At 46.8% G+C, this 18903-nt stretch overlaps 1 protein-coding gene across 4 annotated transcripts in view; it reads left to right on the top strand.

The window, feature by feature from the left end:
* The window catches only part of acss2l (acyl-CoA synthetase short chain family member 2 like), a 133036-nt gene that overhangs the window by 67660 nt on the left and 46473 nt on the right, over nt 1-18903 (top strand). For 2 of the 4 annotated variants that reach the window (XM_059646227.1, XM_059646225.1), the window contains one exon: nt 13490-13685. In XM_059646227.1, coding sequence (XP_059502210.1) covers nt 13597-13685 — 89 coding nt within the window. In that variant the 5' untranslated portion in view covers nt 13490-13596. Of the gene's footprint in view, nt 1-10264; nt 10377-10434; nt 10915-13489; nt 13686-18903 lie in introns of those variants that run through there. The other 2 variants (XM_059646226.1, XM_059646224.1) reach the window with 2 other exon arrangements.

The following is an 18903-nucleotide window of genomic DNA, read 5'->3' as shown; positions in this document are numbered from 1 at the left end:
GGGGGAGGCGATGATAGAAGGTGGATAGAGGAGCAGATAGGTGGAGAGAAAATGGACAGCTCAAAGAGGCAGGGATGAAGCCAATAAAGGTGAGTGTAGGTAGGGAGTTGGGATGGGGCTAAGTCAGTGTGGGGGGGGGTGGGGCGGGAAGGTGGGAGGGATGACGGAAAGGTCAAGGAGCAGAATATGAGGTGCTGTTCCTTCAGCCTTCGGATCACATCGTTGTGGTACTGGAGGTGGCCCAGGAAGGACATATCGGCCAAGGAGTGGGAGGGAGAGTTGAAGCACATCATATTCCGGTTGGGATCCCTACATCTCACTGGTCTCAATGTGGACTTCACAAGCTTCAAAATCTCCTGACCCCCAACCTCATCCCAAGGCCAGCCCATCTCATCCCCGCCTCCTTCACCTGTTCATCTTTTCTTCCACCTATCCATTCCTCCCACCTCACTGACCAACCCCATTTTCACTTCCTACCTACTAGCCTCATCCCTGCCTCCTGGACCTGTCCGTCTTCCCTCTCACCTACCCACCCCTCCCTCCTCACTGACCAACCCCCAGCCCAACTCCTTACCTACACTCACCTTTACTGGCTGCATCCCTGCCTCCTTGACCTGTTCACCTTCTCTCCACCTATCTGCTCCTCTATCCAACTTCTCTCATTTATTTCAGAGCCCCCTTCCACTCCCCCATTTCTGAAGAAGTGTCCAGACTCGAAACTTCAACATTCCTGCTTCTCTGATACTGCCTGGCCTGCTGTATTCATCCAGTTCTACACCTTGTTATCTCAAATCTCCTCTCAGTTTTCTTCTCTAAGGAGAGCAGTCCCAATTTCTTCAATCTATTCTCATAAACTCATTCCTAAAGCTATTACTGTAAATCACTTCTGCACTTTCTCTAATGCATTCACATCTTTTCCTATAGTGCGGCGCACTCAGTACATAATAGTCCAGTCGAGACTGAACAAGTGTCTTATACATTTTCACACCACCTCCCTGTGCTTGTGCTTTATGCCCCTTTTAAAAAAAAAGCCAAGAACACTGTCTGCTTTATTAACTGTTCTCTTCTCATGTTCTGCCATCTTCAATGATTGGTGCACTTATATACCCAGATCCCTTACCTTGTATTGTCTTTCAGTGGTCCTCTGACCAAAATGCATCACTGCACACTATGCATTGACTACTTGATAGAGTAGCAGATGAATTTCAATGTCTTTTTGGAATGCCTACAACTTCCCCACAGCTTACAGTTCTGCCAAGCTCACTGTCATCTGCAAACTTAGAAACTATCCCCTGCATACCAAGATCCAGATCCTAAATATCTATTTGGACGAGCATGAGTCTCATTACTGATCTCTGGGGAATTCTACTACATTACCTCCTTCAGCCCAAAAAATATCCATTGACGATTATAGATAATAAAGTGTGGAGCTGGATGAACACAGCAGGCCAAGCAGCATCTTTGGAGCATAAAAGCTGATGTTTCGGGCCTGGACTGTTTTCTATCATTCAGCCAATTTTTTTTATCCAGTAGTTATGGTCTTAGCGAGTTTTGAGAAGATTTGTAGCTGAGGTTGAGTTTCTGGATGTGAGTTTGCTCGCTGAGCTGGAAGGTTAGTTTTCAGACGTTTCGTCACCTTTTTCTTATTTGAAAAAATATACTTTATTCACAGAATGTACAAAAAAAAAACATTTATACACCGACCCAGTCATGCAAGCCGCTCCGGGTTACCCAGGGGGTATGTACACCAACTAAAGGCAAAAACAAAACAAAGAAGAAAAAAAAAACAAAGCAAAGAAAATACCCCGGCAGTCGTCTCCCCGCACAGTCCCCGTTGGCACCCTGACCAGTTGGGGAAGGTGCCAGCTGGGCCCAATTACCAGATAGGGCCCTTTTTTCTATTCTGGACGAGGTCTTTCCCACCGCGCATTGGCAGCGGCTGCCCCAAGCTTTAGCGCGTCCCTCAGCACGTAGCCCTGGACCTTGGAGTGCGCCAGTCTGCAACACTCGGTCAGGGTCAGTTCTTTCAGCTGGCTGACCAGCAAGTTGCAGGCAGACCAAAGAGCGTCTTTCACCGCATTGATGGTCCTCCAGGCGCAGTTGATGTTGGTCTCGGTGTGCGTCCCGGGAAACAGCCCGTAGACCACGGAGTCCCGTGTCACGGAGTTGCTTGGGACGAACCTCGACAAATACCAATGCATCTCCCTCCAGACCTCCACATAGGCACACTCCAGAAGGAGGTGATCGACAGTCTCGTTCCCCCCCACAGCTGCCTTGAGGGCAGCGTGCGGTGGCGCAGAGATTCTGGGCATGCATAAAGGATCTCACTGGCAGAGCCCCTCTCACCGCCAGCCAAGCAATGTCCTTGTGTTTGTTTGAAAGTTCTGGCGATGAGGCATTCTGCCAAACGACTTTGGCAGTCTGCGTGGGGAACCACACGACGGGATCCACCCTCTCCTTTCCCTGAAGGGTCTCAAGGATACTACGTGCTGACCACTGTCTGACGGCCTTGTGGTCAAAGGTGTTTCGTTTCAAAAATTTCTCCACGAAGGACATGTGGTACGGGACGGTCCAACTCCTCAGAGCGTTCCGTGGCAACGAGGCCAGGCCCATCCTTCGCAACACTGGGGACAGGTAGAACCTCAGTAAGTAGTGACACTTGGTGTTTGCGTACTGAGGATCTACGCACAGCTTGATGCAGCTGCACACAAAGGTAGCCGTCAGGGCGAGGGTGGCGTTCGGTACGCCCTTTCCCCCATTTCCCAGGTCTTTGTACATGGTGTCCCTGCAGACCCGGTCCATCCTCGACCCCCAAATGAAGTGGAAGATGGCCCGGGTGACCTCAGCGGCGCAGGTCCAGGGAATAGGCCAGGCCTACGCCACATACAACAGTACCGAAAGCCCCTCGCACCTGACAACCAGGTTCTTACCCGCGATGGAGAGGGACCGGAGCGTCCACCTGCCAAGCTTCTGCTTCAGTTTGGTGATACGCTCCTCCCAAGTCTTAGTGCATGCCCCAGCTCCACCGAACCAAACACCCAGCACCTTCAGGTAGTCTGTCCTGACGGTGAAGGGGATGAAGGAGCGGTCGTCCCAGTTCCCGAAGAACATGGCCTCGCTCTTACCCCTATTGACTTTGGCACCCGAGGCCAGTTCAAACTGGCCGCAGATGTCCAACAGCCTACTCACCGACCGACGATCGGTGCAGAAGACAGCGACATCGTCCATGTACAGGGAGGTCTTGACCTGAAGGCCTCCGCTGCCCGGGATAGTCACGCCCTTCAGGCTCACATCCTTCCTGATGGATGCGGCGAAGGGCTCCACACAGCACACGAACAAGGCAGGAGAGAGCGGACAGCCCTGCCTGACTCCAAATCTGACGGGAAAACTCTCCGATTCCCACCCGTTGATTGAGACTGTGCTAACGATGTTGGTGTAGAGCAGCCGGATCCAATTGCGGATGCCCTACCCGAACCCGAATTTGGAGAGGATGTCCCTCATGTAAGCATGAGAGACCCTGTCGAAGGCCTTCTCCTGGTCCAGGCTGACGAGGCAGGTGTCCACCCGCCTGTCCTGTACGTAGGCGATCGTATCCCTGATGAGCACGAGGCTGTCAGCGATCTTCCTGCCCGGCACAGCACAGGTTTGGTCAGGGTGAATCACCGACTCAAGGACAGACCTGACCCGCTTGGCTATGACCTTGGCCAGGATTTTGTAGTCTACGTTCGATAGTGAAATAGGGCGCCAATTTTTAATTTCTTCCCTCTCCCCCTTCCTCTTGTAAATGAGGGTGATGATGCCCTTCCTCATGGACTTGCACATTTCCTCTGCCCGAAGCGCACTATCGTACACCTCCAGCAGGTCCTGGCCGACCAGGTCCCACAGAGAGGAACACTGCTCAACCGATAAGCCATCGCTCCCAGGAGTCTTATTCCTCTCCATGGACTTGAGGGCTTTGGTCAGGTCATCCAGGGATATCGGCCGGTCCAGCCACTCCCTCGTGCCGTCATCTAAGACCTCCGTGATAGATGACAGGAACGACTCGGAGGCCATGCTGTCCGTGGGCTTTGCGTTGCACAGTCCGGCATAGAAGGATCTGCTGATCCTCAGAATGTCGGGCCGAGACGACGTCACCGAGCTGTCGTCCTCCTTCAGCCGGCTAAGCACAGACCTCTCTTTGTGCACATTCTGAAAGAAGAAACGCGAGCACATCTCGTCATGCTCCACGGAGTGGACCCTGGGCCGGAAGATTATCCTGGAGGCCTCTGCGGCGAAGAGCAAGGCTTGCTGGCCCCTCACCTCGCGGAGGTCCTCCGTGACATCGACCCCCATCAATTGCAGAAGGAGCAGGTTCTGCACCCTTTTCTGGAGTTGCGACAGCTTTCCCCACCTGTCTCTCACCTTCCAAACACCCTTGAGGGCAAAGAACCTCTTGATGTTCTCCTTCACCATCTCCCACCAGTCACCTCGAGACTCAAAGAGGGGTTTCACGGTTCTCCAACCAGCGTACTCCCTCTTAAGCTCTTCAACGTTCTCTGGGGTCAACAGAGTCGTGTTGAGCTTCCACGTCCCCTTGCCGGCCTGCTGGTCGTCCTGTAAGTGACAGTCGGCCAGCAGGAGGCAGTGGTCAGAGAAAAACACTGGCTCAATGCCGGTGGACCTGACCGAGAACGTCCTTGAGCGGATAGACCCGTCTGGCCGCGACCAGGTGTATCTCCGCTGCGCTCCGTCTGCAGGTGTGCTGAAGATGTTGAGCAGCTTGGCGTCCTTCACTGTGCCCATCAGGAATCTGGACGTGACATCCAGTTGACTCCCACCCACCCGCTGTCCCCACGTCAGATCTTCCATCTGCATCAATGATGCAGTTGAAGTCTCCGCCTAGGATGACTGGCCTGGACGTAGCCAGCAGGGGTGGAAGCCGCTGCAGGACAGCCAACCGCTCACTCCGTACCGCTGGGGCGTACACGTTGATCAGCCTCAGGGGAGCATTCCTGTAGGTGACGTCAGCCACTAGGAGGCACCCCCCCACCACCTTGTGAACTTGAGAGATGGTGAAGTTGCGCCCCCGCAGCAGAATAGCCAGGCCCGAGGAGCGACAGTCGTTACCCCCCGACCAGATCGAAGGCGCCCGACCATTTCCCATACCTGCTGAGGTGCGGTATCCCGCACTCCTGCAGAAACAGGAGGTCTACCTTGACGGTGGTCAGGTAGGCAACGTGGACACATCTTGCGGTGGACTTGATGCTGCGCACATTAATGCTCGCAACTCGTACCCCCATTGTGGGCAGTGACGGCAGTACCCTCCCCAAGTCCAAGGTCCAGCCCCTCCATCTGTCCCTTCGTGCCCATTGCTTGGGCTAACTGCTGGACGATCTCCGGGCTCAGGAAACTGTCTGTGCTGCCTTCCGGGTGGCAACCCCCTGTCGGGGGTACGGAGGCAGGAGAGTCCGGCTCTGGGTCAGGCTGGGGACATGCTGTTTCCTCCTTCCCGCCTGAAAGTTCCGGGGGGGCTCTCCAGGGCCCCAGCGGCACGTGGCTGGGTGTTGGAGGGAGCCTCAGGACGCCTCCCGTCACCTTGAAGCGGGGTGCTGCTTTCCTTCTCCCTTGAGATCTTTATCTTCTGCTTTGGGCGGGCCTCCTCCGAATCTCCCTCATCAGAAGAGCTCTTATAGCCCCCCTGTAGCTGCCTCTTCCCGCATGATGGTTGTGGTGCCTGGGCCGCCGGCGCACCTTCCTCCTTGCTTTCCAGACCATCGTCCACTCCCCTGGGTCACCTGTCGCCTCCTCCATCGACTCGGGGGGGGAAGCAGAGCCTACAGGGGCGCTTTGCTGCTCTCGGGTGCATCCTGGAGGGCTGGGCTCTCCTGCATGACCTGGCCCTCCTGCACATTAGTGGGGTCCTTGCAAGGGCCTGGTGCCATCCTCTCCTCTGGGGGGGCTTACCCGCATTGCCCCTGTCGGCGACCTGGGCGTAGGTGGTGCCCCGCTGCAGGCATGCCCTGTAGAGGTGGCCCGCTTCCCCGCAAAGGTTGCAGCTTTTCTCTTGTGGGCAATCCTTTGCAAGGTGTCCCTCCTCCCTGCAGATGGTGGCTTTGCAGGTGGCCACCACGTGACCTGACCTACCACAGGCATGGCAGACTTTAAGTTGCCTTGCGTAGGTCAGGTAGCCCTTGCTCCCGCCGATCGCGAAGCTGGACGGTGGGTGTATGATGTTCCCGTCCGAGCCCATCCTCAGTGTCACCCTGACCTGCCTCTTACTGGTCTTGATCCCGAAGGGGTCCATGATGTTGGTTAGGTCCCCTTCCACCTTCACATACCTTCCGAGGAACGTCAGGACATCAACTGCTGGCACATGCGGATTGTACATGTGTACAGTCACCATACGGCTCCTCTGCACCGGCATCATGAACAGCGGGACAGCGGTCAGTACAGAGAGGGGGCCCTCACCTCCTTTCTCCTTGAAAACCTCCAGGAAGCGCTCGCAAAGCTTGGCACTCCTGAAGGTTACATTGTAAAAACCCCCTCCGGGGAAATCCTGCAGGCAGTAAATGTCTGCAGCAGCAAACTCACAACAGTCCAACAGGACCCTCTTCACGAAGAAGGTGCGGTCCACAGGTGCACCTTCATCCACCTTCTTTACAGAAACACGGATGGTGTTCCGGACCCCCTGACCCGGGGCACGAGCACTCACCGCAGCCATCGTTGCAGGTTGGCTGCTCCCCTGAACCAGCGTTAGGCCGAAGCCAGCATTAAGATCCACCAGTTGCATGGGTGCACAGCCAACCCGACGTCTTCCTTCCACCTCCAACACAGTTGCGCTCTCCTCTTCTCAGTCCACAAAAGAGTGGGTCTTTATTTTGTTCTGGATGTAAGCTGGTTCACTGAGCTGGAAGGTTCATTCTCAGACAATCCGTCACCATTCTAGGTTACATCATCAGTGAGCCTCCGGTGAAGCGCTGGTGTTATGTCCCACTTTCTATTTATCTGTTTAGGTTTCCTTGAGTTGGTGATGTCATTTCCTGTGTTGGTGATGTCATTTCCTGTTCTTTTTCTCAGGGGGTGGTAGATTGGCTCCAAGTCAATGTGTTTGTTGATGGAATTCCGGTTGGAATGCCATGCTTCTAGGAATTCTCGTGCGTGTCTCTGTTTGGCTTGTCCTAGGATGGATGTGTTGTCTCAATTAAAGTGGTGTCCTTCCTCATCTGTGTGTAAGGATACGAGTGATAGTGGGTCATGTCGTTTTGTGGCTAGTTGATGTTCATGTATCCTGGTGGCTAGCTTTCTGCCAGTTTGTCCAATGTAGTGTTTGTCACAGTTCTTGCAAGGTATTTTGTAGATGACGTTTGTTTTGTTTGTTGTCTGTATAACCCAAACAAACAGACAAAACGTGCCCAGAAACCATAACCACTCTCCCCTACATCAAAGACATTTCCGAAATGACTGCCAGACTACTCGGACCTCTTGGCATCAGGGTAGCCCACAAACCCACCAACACACTAAAACAGCAGCTAATGAACTTAAAAGACCCTATACAGACAACAAGCAAAACGAACGTCATCTACAAAATACCTTGCAAGAACTGTGACAAACACTACATTGGACAAACTGGCAGAAAGCTAGCCACCAGGATACATGAACATCAACTAGCCACAAAACAACATGACCCACTATCACTAGTATCCTTACACACAGATGAGGAAGGACACCACTTTAATTGAGACAACACATCCATCCTAGGACAAGCCAAACAGAGACACGCATGAGAATTCCTAGAAGCATGGCATTCCAACCGGAATTCCATCAACAAACACACTGATTTGGAGCCAATCTACCATCCCCTGAGAAAAAGAACAGGAAATGACATCACCAACCCGAGGAAACCTAAACAGATAAATAGAAAGCGGGACATAACACCAGCGCTTCACCAGAGGCTCACTGATGATGTTACCTAGGATGGTGATGAAACGTCTGAAAACTAACCTTCCAGCTCAGCAAGCAAACTCACATCCAGTTATGGTCTTTTGTACACCATGACCTATAGCTCTCCCCAGAAGTCTGTTGTGTGACACTGTGTCAAATGCCTTCTGGAAATCATGTATACCACATCAACAGCATTACCTTCATTGACCCTTTCTGTTCAAAATAGACAGATATAATCATTGATTTTTGGTCAACAAGTGAGTTAAGGGCTGGAGAAGTGCAGCTAAAATCACAGGCAGATTGGGCATAACCTTGGTGATACTTGATGCACAGAGAGATCTGGATGTTTGGGTCATTTTACCCTGAAGTTGGCAACGTAGGTCGATAGAGTGGTCGAGAAGGCATACCGGATGCTTTCATTCATCAGACGGAGTATTGAGTACAGAGCTGGCAGGTCATGTTACAGTTGTATTGGACTTTGGACTTTGGTTCGACCACATTTGGAATACTGCGTACAGAAGGATGTGGATGCTTTGGAGAGGGTGCAGAGGAGGTTCACCAGGATGTTGCCTGGTATGGAGGGTGCTAGCTATGAAGAGAGGTTGAGTAGATTAGGATTATTTTCATCAGAAAGACGGAGGTTGAGGGGGGACTTGAGTGAGGTCTACAAAATCATGAGAGGTATAGACAGGATGGATAGCAAGAAGCTTTTCCCAGAGTGGGGGACTCAATTACTAGGGGTCACGATTTCAAGGTGAGAGGGGAAAAGTTTAAGGGAGACATGCGTGCAAAGTTCTTGACACAGAGGGTGGTGGGTGCCTGGAATGCGTTGCCAGTGGAGGTGGTAGAGGTGGGCATGATAGCTTCATCTAAGATGTATCTAGACGGATACATGAATGGGCAGGGAGTAGAGGGACACAGACCCTTAGAAAATAGATGACAGGTTTAGACAGAGGATCTGGATCAGTGCAGGCCTGGAGGGCCGAAGGGCCTGGTCCTGTGCCGTAATTTTCTTTGTTCTTTGTTGTTCTAACAACACAGCAAGCTCATGGGGTTGAAAGGCCTCCTCTTCTGCCTAAAGTGTCTTATTTTATGAAAATTTACATTGAGGAGTAAGAATATAAGATAACTCCCACCCCAGAGACCCTTGCCTGTAAAACCTCCGAAAGCTACCTACCCAAACGTATCTCACTATCTGCATGGCCCATATCAAAAATCAGAAGAACTTAGGTGCACTAAATGGAGTTTTTTTGCCTTGAGCTTGATGGAAGAACTGCGTATTTGTTTGTTTACTGCTCATATTAATGCAGACATCAGTGAAAACAAGATTGGGCTTAATGGTGATGCTTCTCCCAAAATGACTAGCCGCACATCTGACAAGATCTGAGGAAGAGTCACCAGGCCCGAAACGTTAACTCTGACTTTTTTCTTCACAGATGCTGCCAGACCTGCTGAGTTTTTCCAGCAACTTCTGTGTTTTTATCTGACAAGGTCACTTGGGTGAGCTGCTAGTTACTGCTAATGATGCAGAACATCTTCCTGGTTCATCAGAGCTGAGTGCAATCTTAACAGGAAAGCAATTTTGAAAGACTCATTTTTAAGGCATTTGGAGACTAAAATAATATTTCCAAATTTCAGTCCTTCCAAAGCACCACAGTGTATTCTGCTAAATACAATTACTGAGGAAGAACTTCAAACTCCATACAACTTTTAAGGCTTACAGCTGGAAATAATAGGTTTAATTGTTGGGTTAGAAGAGAACTGAATTTCACATTGATACCCTCAATGAATACTCATAGCAAGAATTGTATGAAAATGTATTAAAGAGTAATTGATAACTCATGGATCCTTAAGGGGTTCACACTGGAAAATGGGGACACCGGGTACAGTAGAGTAACTATTAAGATGCTGAATTAGTGACCCAGGAGGCTTAAGTTTAAAACCCATTATTGGTATACTCTGGAATTGAATTCAACAAACATGACAAACTGCAGTCCTAAAGGACGGTAACACCAGAAACACTGACTTCTCCTTTCCCCCGTTGTCCCAGCCCCCAATTTGTTTACCTTGGATTCCAGCATCTGCGGTTCTTATCACTTTGAGGACTGGATCCAGAAAAAAAAGGCAATTAAATCTGCCGAATTGTCATGACAAAACTTGCTACACTAAACTGGTGGTTGCAGTTCCAAAATTTGCGGTGCGCTCTTTAATCCCTCCAAGCGGCTTTGCAAGTTGTTGCAACTCGACAGCCAGAAATCAGCAAAATGAATAATAAGCAGTAAATGTGCGGCGGTCTGAGAACTGATTGCAATCACGTGTGTACTGTACCAGTCGAAACAGGTAAAGAGCGCAGTAAACCTGTTGAATGAGATTCCGAGAGCCCCAAAGATAAAGAAAAGCAGCATATGTTTGTTCTTGCTCTGGCGATTTCACAATTGCTTCAATCAGACTGAGAGGTGAGATTTTCTGGGTTTGTGATTGGATGGGCCGATCTTGAGACCATATCACCACATAACTCTGATGGGCAGCACTAACTGTTGAGAGGGCATGGAGAGGTGAGAGCACTGCCAAAGACACCAGAAAGTAAAGGGGCCATCACGCAGTTATTTTATAGCATTTAGCTATATTATGCATCCTGATACCTCTAACGAAATAATCTCGAAGGTAGCGAAGTGTGGCGTGCATGCCAGGGATTAGGTGTCGGACCTTTCGTTTCAGGGGGAGGAGGCGTTTCCATAGTTTGCCCGTGGAGTGGGTTAATCTGGGGCAGGTACATGAGGCGGAGTCATAGGGGAGTTGGCTGACACTGGCGGCGCTGAGTGCATCGTTTGCTGGAGCAGTCCCTATTCGGGAGTTGGTTAATCATGACCTCGCTCAGATCCTCTGGGAGAAAGCTCGTGTTCAACCCCGACCAGATTTTGCAGCCAAACGCTCACGTACCAGATCTTGAGACGTACACACGGCTGTATAAGCAATCGGTCGAAAACCCAGAAGGTAACGGTCCTTTTTCTTTTAAACAGTTCGCTGAATTGTAAAACGAGTGGACATCGTCCAATTTGGACATAACTATTTAAACAGTCAACTCACGTCAGTCTAATCTTGGGCTGTTTGTTGCCTTCGCTCGTTACACTTGATGTTTTCGATGCTGTTTGTGAGACACTGCTCTAGTCAGCCCCAAAAATGAATAAAATAAACGAAAATAAACAAACGTATTTCAAACTTCACATTGTCCCTTAGTCTCTGGCAGAGCATCTGTTGTACAGACCCTACCGGGTCATCTGCAGAATGTTTTGTCAATATTTGGAAGGACTTCAGTTGCAACATTTTAAAATGCATTTCGCCCTAAATTCTCCCGAAACCCTTTCCCTCCCATTTAGGTTAAATCACAGCTTGTTTTTAAACCAGTTGGCTTTACAATACCTGCTAATTTCGAATTTTGTTCAAATGCACTTTTGTACCGTGCATATTGACATTTTATTGCATTAAAAGGGGCTGTATAAATTGGGCAGTGATAATAGGAACTGCAGATGCTGGAGAATCCAAGATAACAAAGTGTGGAGCTGGATGAACACAGCAGGCCAAGCAGCATCTCAGGAGCACAAAAGCTGACGTTTCGGGCCTAGACCCTTCTTCAGAGAGGGGGTTGGGGAGAGGGAACTGGAATAAATAGGGAGAGAGGGGGAGGCGGACGGAAGATGGAGAGAAAAGATGGAGAGGAGAGTATAGGTGGGGAGGTAGGGAGGGGAGAGGTCAGTCCAGGGAAGACCGACAGGTCTAGGAGGTGCGATGAGGTTAGTAGGTAGGAAATGGAGGTGTGGCTTGTGGTGGGAGGAAGGGATGGGTGAGAGGAAGAACAGGTTAGGGAGGCAGAGACAGGCTGGGCTGGTTTTGTGGTGCAGTGGGGGGAGGGGACGAACTGGGCCGGTTTTGGGATGCGGTGGGTGAAGTCCACATTGATACCACTGGGCTGCAGGGTTCCCAAGTGGAATATGAGTTGCTGTTCCTGCAACCTTCGGGTGGCATCATTGTGGCACTGCAGGAGGCCCATGATGGACATGTCATCTAAAGAATGGGAGGGGGAATTGAAATGGTTCGCGAATGGGAGGTGCAGTTGTTTATTACGAACCGAGTGGAGGTGTTCTGCAAAGCGGTCCCCAAGCCTCCGCTTGGTTTCCTCAATGTAGAGGAAGCCACACCGGGTGCAATGGATACAGTATACCACATTGGCAGATGTGCAGGTGAACCTCTGCTTAATATGGAAAATCATCTTGGGGCCTGGGATGGGGCTGAGGGAGGAGGTGTGGGGGTAAGTGTAGCACTTCCTGCGGTTGCAGGGGAAGGTGCCGGGTGTGGTGGGGTTGGAGGGCAGCGTAGAGCGAACACGGGAGTCACGGAGAGAGTGGTCTCTCTGGAAAGCAGACAAGGGTGGGGATGGAAAAATGTCTTGGGCGGTGGGGTCGTATTGTAGATGGCGGAAGGGTCGGAGGATGATGTGTTGTATCCAGAGGTTGGTGGGGTGGTGTGTGAGAATGAGGGGGATCCTCTTTGGGCGGTTGTGGCGGGGGCGAGCTGAGAGAGATGTGTAGCGGGAAATGCGGGAGACGCGGTCAAGGGCGTTCTCGACCACTGTGGGGGAAAGTTGCGGTCCTTGAAGAACTTGAACATCTGGGATGTGTGGGAGTGGAATGCCTCATCGTGGGAGCAGATGCGGCAGAGGCGGAGGAATTGGGAATAGGAGATGGAATTTTTGCAGGAGGGTGGGCGGGAGGAGGTGTATTCTAGGTAGCTGTGAGAGTCGGTGGGCTTGAAATGGACATCAGTTACAAGCTGGTTGCCTGAGAGGTCCAGGAAGGTGAGGGATGTGCTGGAGAACTTGGCCAGCTGTTTTATGTTGCCATTTCGGGGTGCAGTTTGCATGGTGCTTTTCGGGGCTTTTAATAATGGTAAATAATATTTAAATATGGTAAATAATACCATAAATGGATAAACCACATTTTTGATCAGCTGTTTGGAATGGTCTTAATTCTTGTGCAGCACCCAAATACTAGAATACAGCATGGAAGGACACCTTTTATGTTCTTACTGACTCTTTGCAAGAAGCAATTCACCCAGTGACGCTCTCCTGCCTTTTCCTTGTAGCCCCGCGCATTATTTCCCCACTTCATTGATAATGATCCAATTCCCTTTTGAAAATGAGTCTGCCTTCACCACACCCTCAGAGAAACCACTCGTCGCCAAAAGATGTTTTTCTAACTGGCATTGCTAAATCTTTCCATGTCTGTGCCTCCATCCTTCCCTAAATGAGGAGAGCCTTTCCCTATCTACGCTTCATGATTGGGTAATTGAATACCACTGGAATACCCCTTGTTAATAATGCTCCCATCCTCAAAATGATTTGAGAAAAAATGTTGTAGTAAGCATGTTCATTTTATCAAGAATAAAATAATTTTTAACTAGTGACGAATTACTGGGTAATGTCCCTGCTTGTATCATGCACATTTTTAAAATATCTGTTCTGTTATTTATAGACCTTGTTATTCACATCATTCGACTTTTATTTTCTGAACAGAATTCTGGGGTGAGCTTGCTAAAGGGTTTCACTGGAAGAGTCCTCCGACAGGAACAATTCTGGATTATAATTTTGATGCGTCGAAGGGGAATGTGTACGTGAAGTTCATGCAAGGAGCAACAACAAACATCTGCTACAACCTGCTGGATAGAAACATACAAGAAAATGGTCAAGGAAATAAAGTAGCTTATTACTGGTAATCAAAGACTTTCTGTTCTTGGTCTACCTTTGTATATGTTGTTGTACCTTTCAAAAAATACACGTCAAGAATAGTTTCATATTGGATGACAAATATTCTAAATGTAGCTTTTGTTTATACCATACAAAGAATATTGAGACAAAATAGCCATTTTGTTAATTTAGGAAGTTGCTCAAGAAGGTGTAAAATCTAAGGGATAGTGCTTGTTATAGGTGCATGGTGTTCTCGCAGCCAGCTACCCCTGGAACCGCATACAAATGGCCATTCCTCATGAAAACGAATAACGTGAAAGTTAAGAAAATTGAAGGCAAAAAGCAGAGAAATGCAAGTACAATAAATGGCAGAGTATGAAGCGTACACACCAGCATCAAACAATGGGTTCAGTGTTCCCCATTAAGTATTATGTATCGGGAAGGAGAGGTCCCAACAGTGGTTGCGAGATCAGCTGTTGTTACAAGTTCTCTTATCTGGTTCAGATAGAGTCTGGTTGCTGGGTGCTGCAAGAAAAATGTATATGGACTAGAGGTAAAAATGTTGGAATTGTATAAAGGTATTCTATGTTCTGACCTTTGCCTGGCCTTTCAATTTTGATTCACCAAATTAGGTGAAAAGTTCGGTTCATTAGTGTTTATCTTTGCAGTGCAGAATTGTGGAATGAATCTCATATTATTGAAAAAGTGTCATGGTGCATATAGTTTGGTTGATGGTCGTTTTATTTCTTCATTCTGTGTCCTCATTGCTGGCCTGCCCCAATCCTTGAAAGTCATTTTCTATTATTTTATGAATTTCTATTAGATCTGTAATATGCATTTGAACTTCACGCAATCACCTGCATTCAAATAACTAAGGATTTAGATTGAGGTATTTGTATTCTTGCATTCGTGGTTATCTTCTGCATAAACTTAGCTTTTCACCCATTTCCAGTTTTGTTACTTTTGAGTAGATTTTGCGAACGGACCATGCAATTTCCCTCACATTGTGCACGTGAAATGGAGGTACACTTAGTGCAAGATATGTAGAGTTAAATGTCTTAGCTTTATTGGCAGATATAAGTTCATGTTAATCACTTCAACTTGGTATATTGTTGCTGTGCGTTTGAGAAAGAAAAATGTTGATCTCAGTGCTGTTGCAAGAGGTTTTTGATAATTAAAATGGTAGAAGGTTACATAGATATCGATTGGGTAGGTGCCATTGAAGTAGAAGGATTTGCAAAACTTTTTACAATTAAACCGCCACCCTTGTCAGAAACCCTTCTCCCCCAACAATGAGGGTGGCATGGTGGCTCAGTGGTTAGCAGTGCTGCCTCACAGCACTAGGGACCTGTGTTCGATTCCACCCTTGGGTGACCATGTCGAGTTTGTATGTTCTCCCTGTGTCCGTGAGAGATTCCTCTGGGTGCTCCAGTTTCCTCTCAGTCCAAAGATATGCAGGATTGGCCATGGTATATTGCCTGTAATGTCCAGCAATGTGCAGTCTAGGTGGGTTAGCTGTCAGATATGTAGGGTTAGAAGGTAGATCTGGGCTGGATGCTCTTTGGAGGGTCAGTGTGGACTTGATAGGCTGAATGGCCAGTTTCCATGCTGTGGGGTTCTCTGAATGTTCCTAAATCTCTCCTCCACACACCATGCTGCTCCCCCCACCACATGCTACAAAACTGAACGATTCCAACCACAGTGCCATCAAAGGAGCTACCAAAGCTACAAAATCCCTTAAATCTTGTGAGATGGCTTACGTGTACCTCAGACTTAGCATATGCTACTTGTTCTATAACTGGGCTTTTTGAAAAGATAATAACTAGAAATCATGTACTTTTGTGACAAAGCGTTTAATTAAAAATTCCAGGCTGTTAATTTTTCAAAGAAATGGATTGACTCAGAATCTGATGCATGTGACATGAATACAATTATTTAGTATCATTTTAAAACAGTGGGTTTTATGATAATAAAGCAAATCGCATTGCACAACACTTTCATTATACCAGGCAGTGAGTTGAAATTCAATGGCATTGCCTCTTCAGGTCAAGTACTAACTGGGCACCTAACACAACAGTTGTGCAATCATTATAAGCTGACATTGGAATTCCCATTAGGTTGGATTGGGTAAACCATGTATTAATTATGAAATCCAGTGTCTGAGGTCTGGAAGTGTTTGCTTAGAAGCAACCAGGACTGAAGTCAGCTACATTCAGGGAAACAAGGATTACAGGCAGCCTGACAGATAATCCTTACAGTTTCTTATATATACACACACTTTAATTCATAAGATGTGTAAATGTGCATTACATAACAGCTCAAATCTGACATTATATGAGGTCCAATATATTTCCAATTCTTGTATGTGTCACAGTGAGGTGGCTCACTATAATTACTATTACGTTGGTTTTACAAGATGCAAATGCATTTCAAAATATTTACTGCTGCCTGCAGCCCAAGTAGTTTTACCCACATTATTTCCAATATACCTTTAAATCGTTTTCCTTTGGCCACCTATTCAATCAGTTTTCCATCGGAATAACCTTTCATTGGTCACTCAATCCAAAATGTTAACTGTGACTTCTCTCCACAGGAACTACCAGACCTGCTGAGCTTTTCTATCAATCTCTATTTTTATTTCTGATTTACAGCATCTGCAGTTCTTCTGGTTTTTACTGGAATAACAGATCTCTTTTACTACTGGAATTACAGAGTTCTATTCAAAGGAACAGAAGAACACATATCACTGGAATAACATAGCTTTTTAGTCACTAAAATAACAAAACTCTCTCCTCACTGAAATATCAGAATTCTAACATTAGAATATCAGTACTGTATTCACAGCATCAACAGTGCTGTCTGCTCACTAGAACTCACTATGCGCAACCAATTGGAAAAGACTTCCAATCACAGAAACATCCCTCTAACATCACTCTTTATTTCCTGTCTCCACCAATTTTAGATCCAAAGTGCCACTTTGTCTTGTATCCCATGGGCTGTTACATTCTTGACTAGTCTGTCACAAGGGACCTTATTAAAAGCCTTGTTAAAGTTCATGTATACCACGTCAAATGCATTACCCCTCCTGGTTACTTCATTAAAAAATTGATCATATTTGTTAAACACAGTCTTTTCTTAACAAAGTCATGCTGAATACTCTTGATGAATTCAGGTGTCTCCAAGTATGTGTCCCTCATTGGCCTGTAACTTCATGGTCTATCCCTTTTGTTGTGAAGATGGTGTAATACTTGTGGATTGGAAGGCAGGGTGTTAGAATTTGTTTATAAAATGATAGGAAGGAAGAGTGCATGGTCCCTTTAAAACATGTGTTATAAAAAAAGACTGCAGGCAGCAGTAGATGCACAGAGTTCTTGAAATTAAAACATTATATCAGAAGGCTATACTGTTAGCAGGCAAAGCAGCATTTTTACCAAGTCAAGAAGGCTTTGAATTTAGTCAATTAATTTAAACCAGGCCCTAAATACCAAAGCCGAATTAAATTTAAATCTGATGATTTCGACAACCTCAAACCAATCCTCTTATAAGAAATTAATAGGTCATCAAGGGTATAAAAGAAGAGGGCATAAAGAAGAGGGCATTTGAAAATCGGTGTGAGAGCAAACTGCCGTTTGCTAAGGGAGCAGCTCTGAACAGCCAAGAGCCCTAAGGAAAGAAAAAAATCACTGGCTGTCACAGAAATCTAAGATTTCAGAATAAGCACTATCTAAATAAAGGTACTATGGCGTTCTTAGCTAATATTCCTGACATAAGAATTTGACAGAGGAAGGTGTTCCTGACTGGAGAACAATGGAGAAGGCAAAGAACATTCTGGAAGACTTACCTTGATTGTAATTATAAGAGATTAATCTTTAATTTATTTTTTATTAACTTTGTTAATGAGGTGCAATTTGTATCTATAGGAATAGCATAACATTAGAATTTTGTTCTATTTGGGAATAGTTAGTAGTTAGGGAGGAATTGTTTGGTTTGTTACTAATTCTGTTACTTTATTTGCTGTTAGAGTTAGGTAACTAAATGGTTACTTGTTGATTATAGAGTGACTGTCAGCAGTTCGTTTTATTCCACCTCTCCTTTATAACAGATTATGAGGTGAGGCTCGCTTCTCTGGGGTTTTCAGTTTTAATTATCACAGAGGTTCAATGATTCCTTCATAACACATTCTCCCTTTTTAATTATGGGACAGTGTTAGCTGCCCTCCAGTCCTTTGGCATAACACCTGTGACCAGAAAAGATTGAGAAAAGTTCTTTCAGGTCATTTGATATTTCTTCCATGTCTCCCTCAACATCCTGGGATACATCTCCTTCTGACCTGCAGCTTAATCCACCTTTAAGAAACTCGCCAGTGAAACAATGGTGTAGCTACATGGTATACTAGAACCTACAGAAGTGATTAAACTTTACTAGAATTGATAAAGTTTTTTCTACAAATTTGAAAGCAAACCTGAAAATGAGTTAGCAAATGCGTTTGAAATCATTTCAGTGCAATGCATTGTGCCTGAACTATAAACACGTCAGTTTTAGTGATGCTTTGTTTGAACTATAAAACCTGAAAATTTAGTACTGTCCAGTGCTAGAACTATAGCACTGATGCTGAGGTGCTAGGTGAATTACTGCAGTAACCCAGAACTGAGGACAAGTTGTCATATTGCTAATCACTGTTACATTATCTATTGTTATTGAACAAAGAGCTATAACATTTTTAACAAGCCTGGTTTCAACAAACCCATGGTAATGCAATTAATCAGGGCCTCTTATTGTAAAAGGTACTTTCAGCCTGTCAGTAGAGTATTTCAGTCCATTCTGTAACATTTTCATACCAGTTTAGTCCCTAAAATTAAAGTCCACAATGAGAAAGAGGGCATTTGGCTCATTGAGTACGTGTTGGCTTTCTAGAACAGTTCAGTCTTTCCCATCTACAACTCTACCTCAAACTCCTACAATTTTATCTCTTTCAAGTGCCCATTCAATTTCTTTTTAAAATTATTCATCATCTCCACTTTGACCATTCTAATGGGCAATGAGTTCCAAGTCATTACCATTTTATGCATAAAGAAGTTCTTCCTTGTGACCACTATTCCCCCCCCCCCCACCCCACCAGACCTTAAAGGTGTGTCTTTCAGTCCTTGTGCCATTAGCTATTGAGAACAGGTTCCTTTTGGTCCACCTGATCCAAACCTGTCAGCATTTTGCAACCACAGCTGAATGACCCCTCAATTTCCCTT

This window comes from Stegostoma tigrinum, chromosome 5 (genome assembly GCF_030684315.1).
Source record: "Stegostoma tigrinum isolate sSteTig4 chromosome 5, sSteTig4.hap1, whole genome shotgun sequence".
In the NCBI taxonomy this organism is placed as follows: Eukaryota; Metazoa; Chordata; class Chondrichthyes; order Orectolobiformes; family Stegostomatidae; genus Stegostoma; species Stegostoma tigrinum.
The sequence above is the reverse complement of the archived record's forward strand: the minus strand, read 5'-3'. Positions and strand labels throughout refer to the sequence as shown.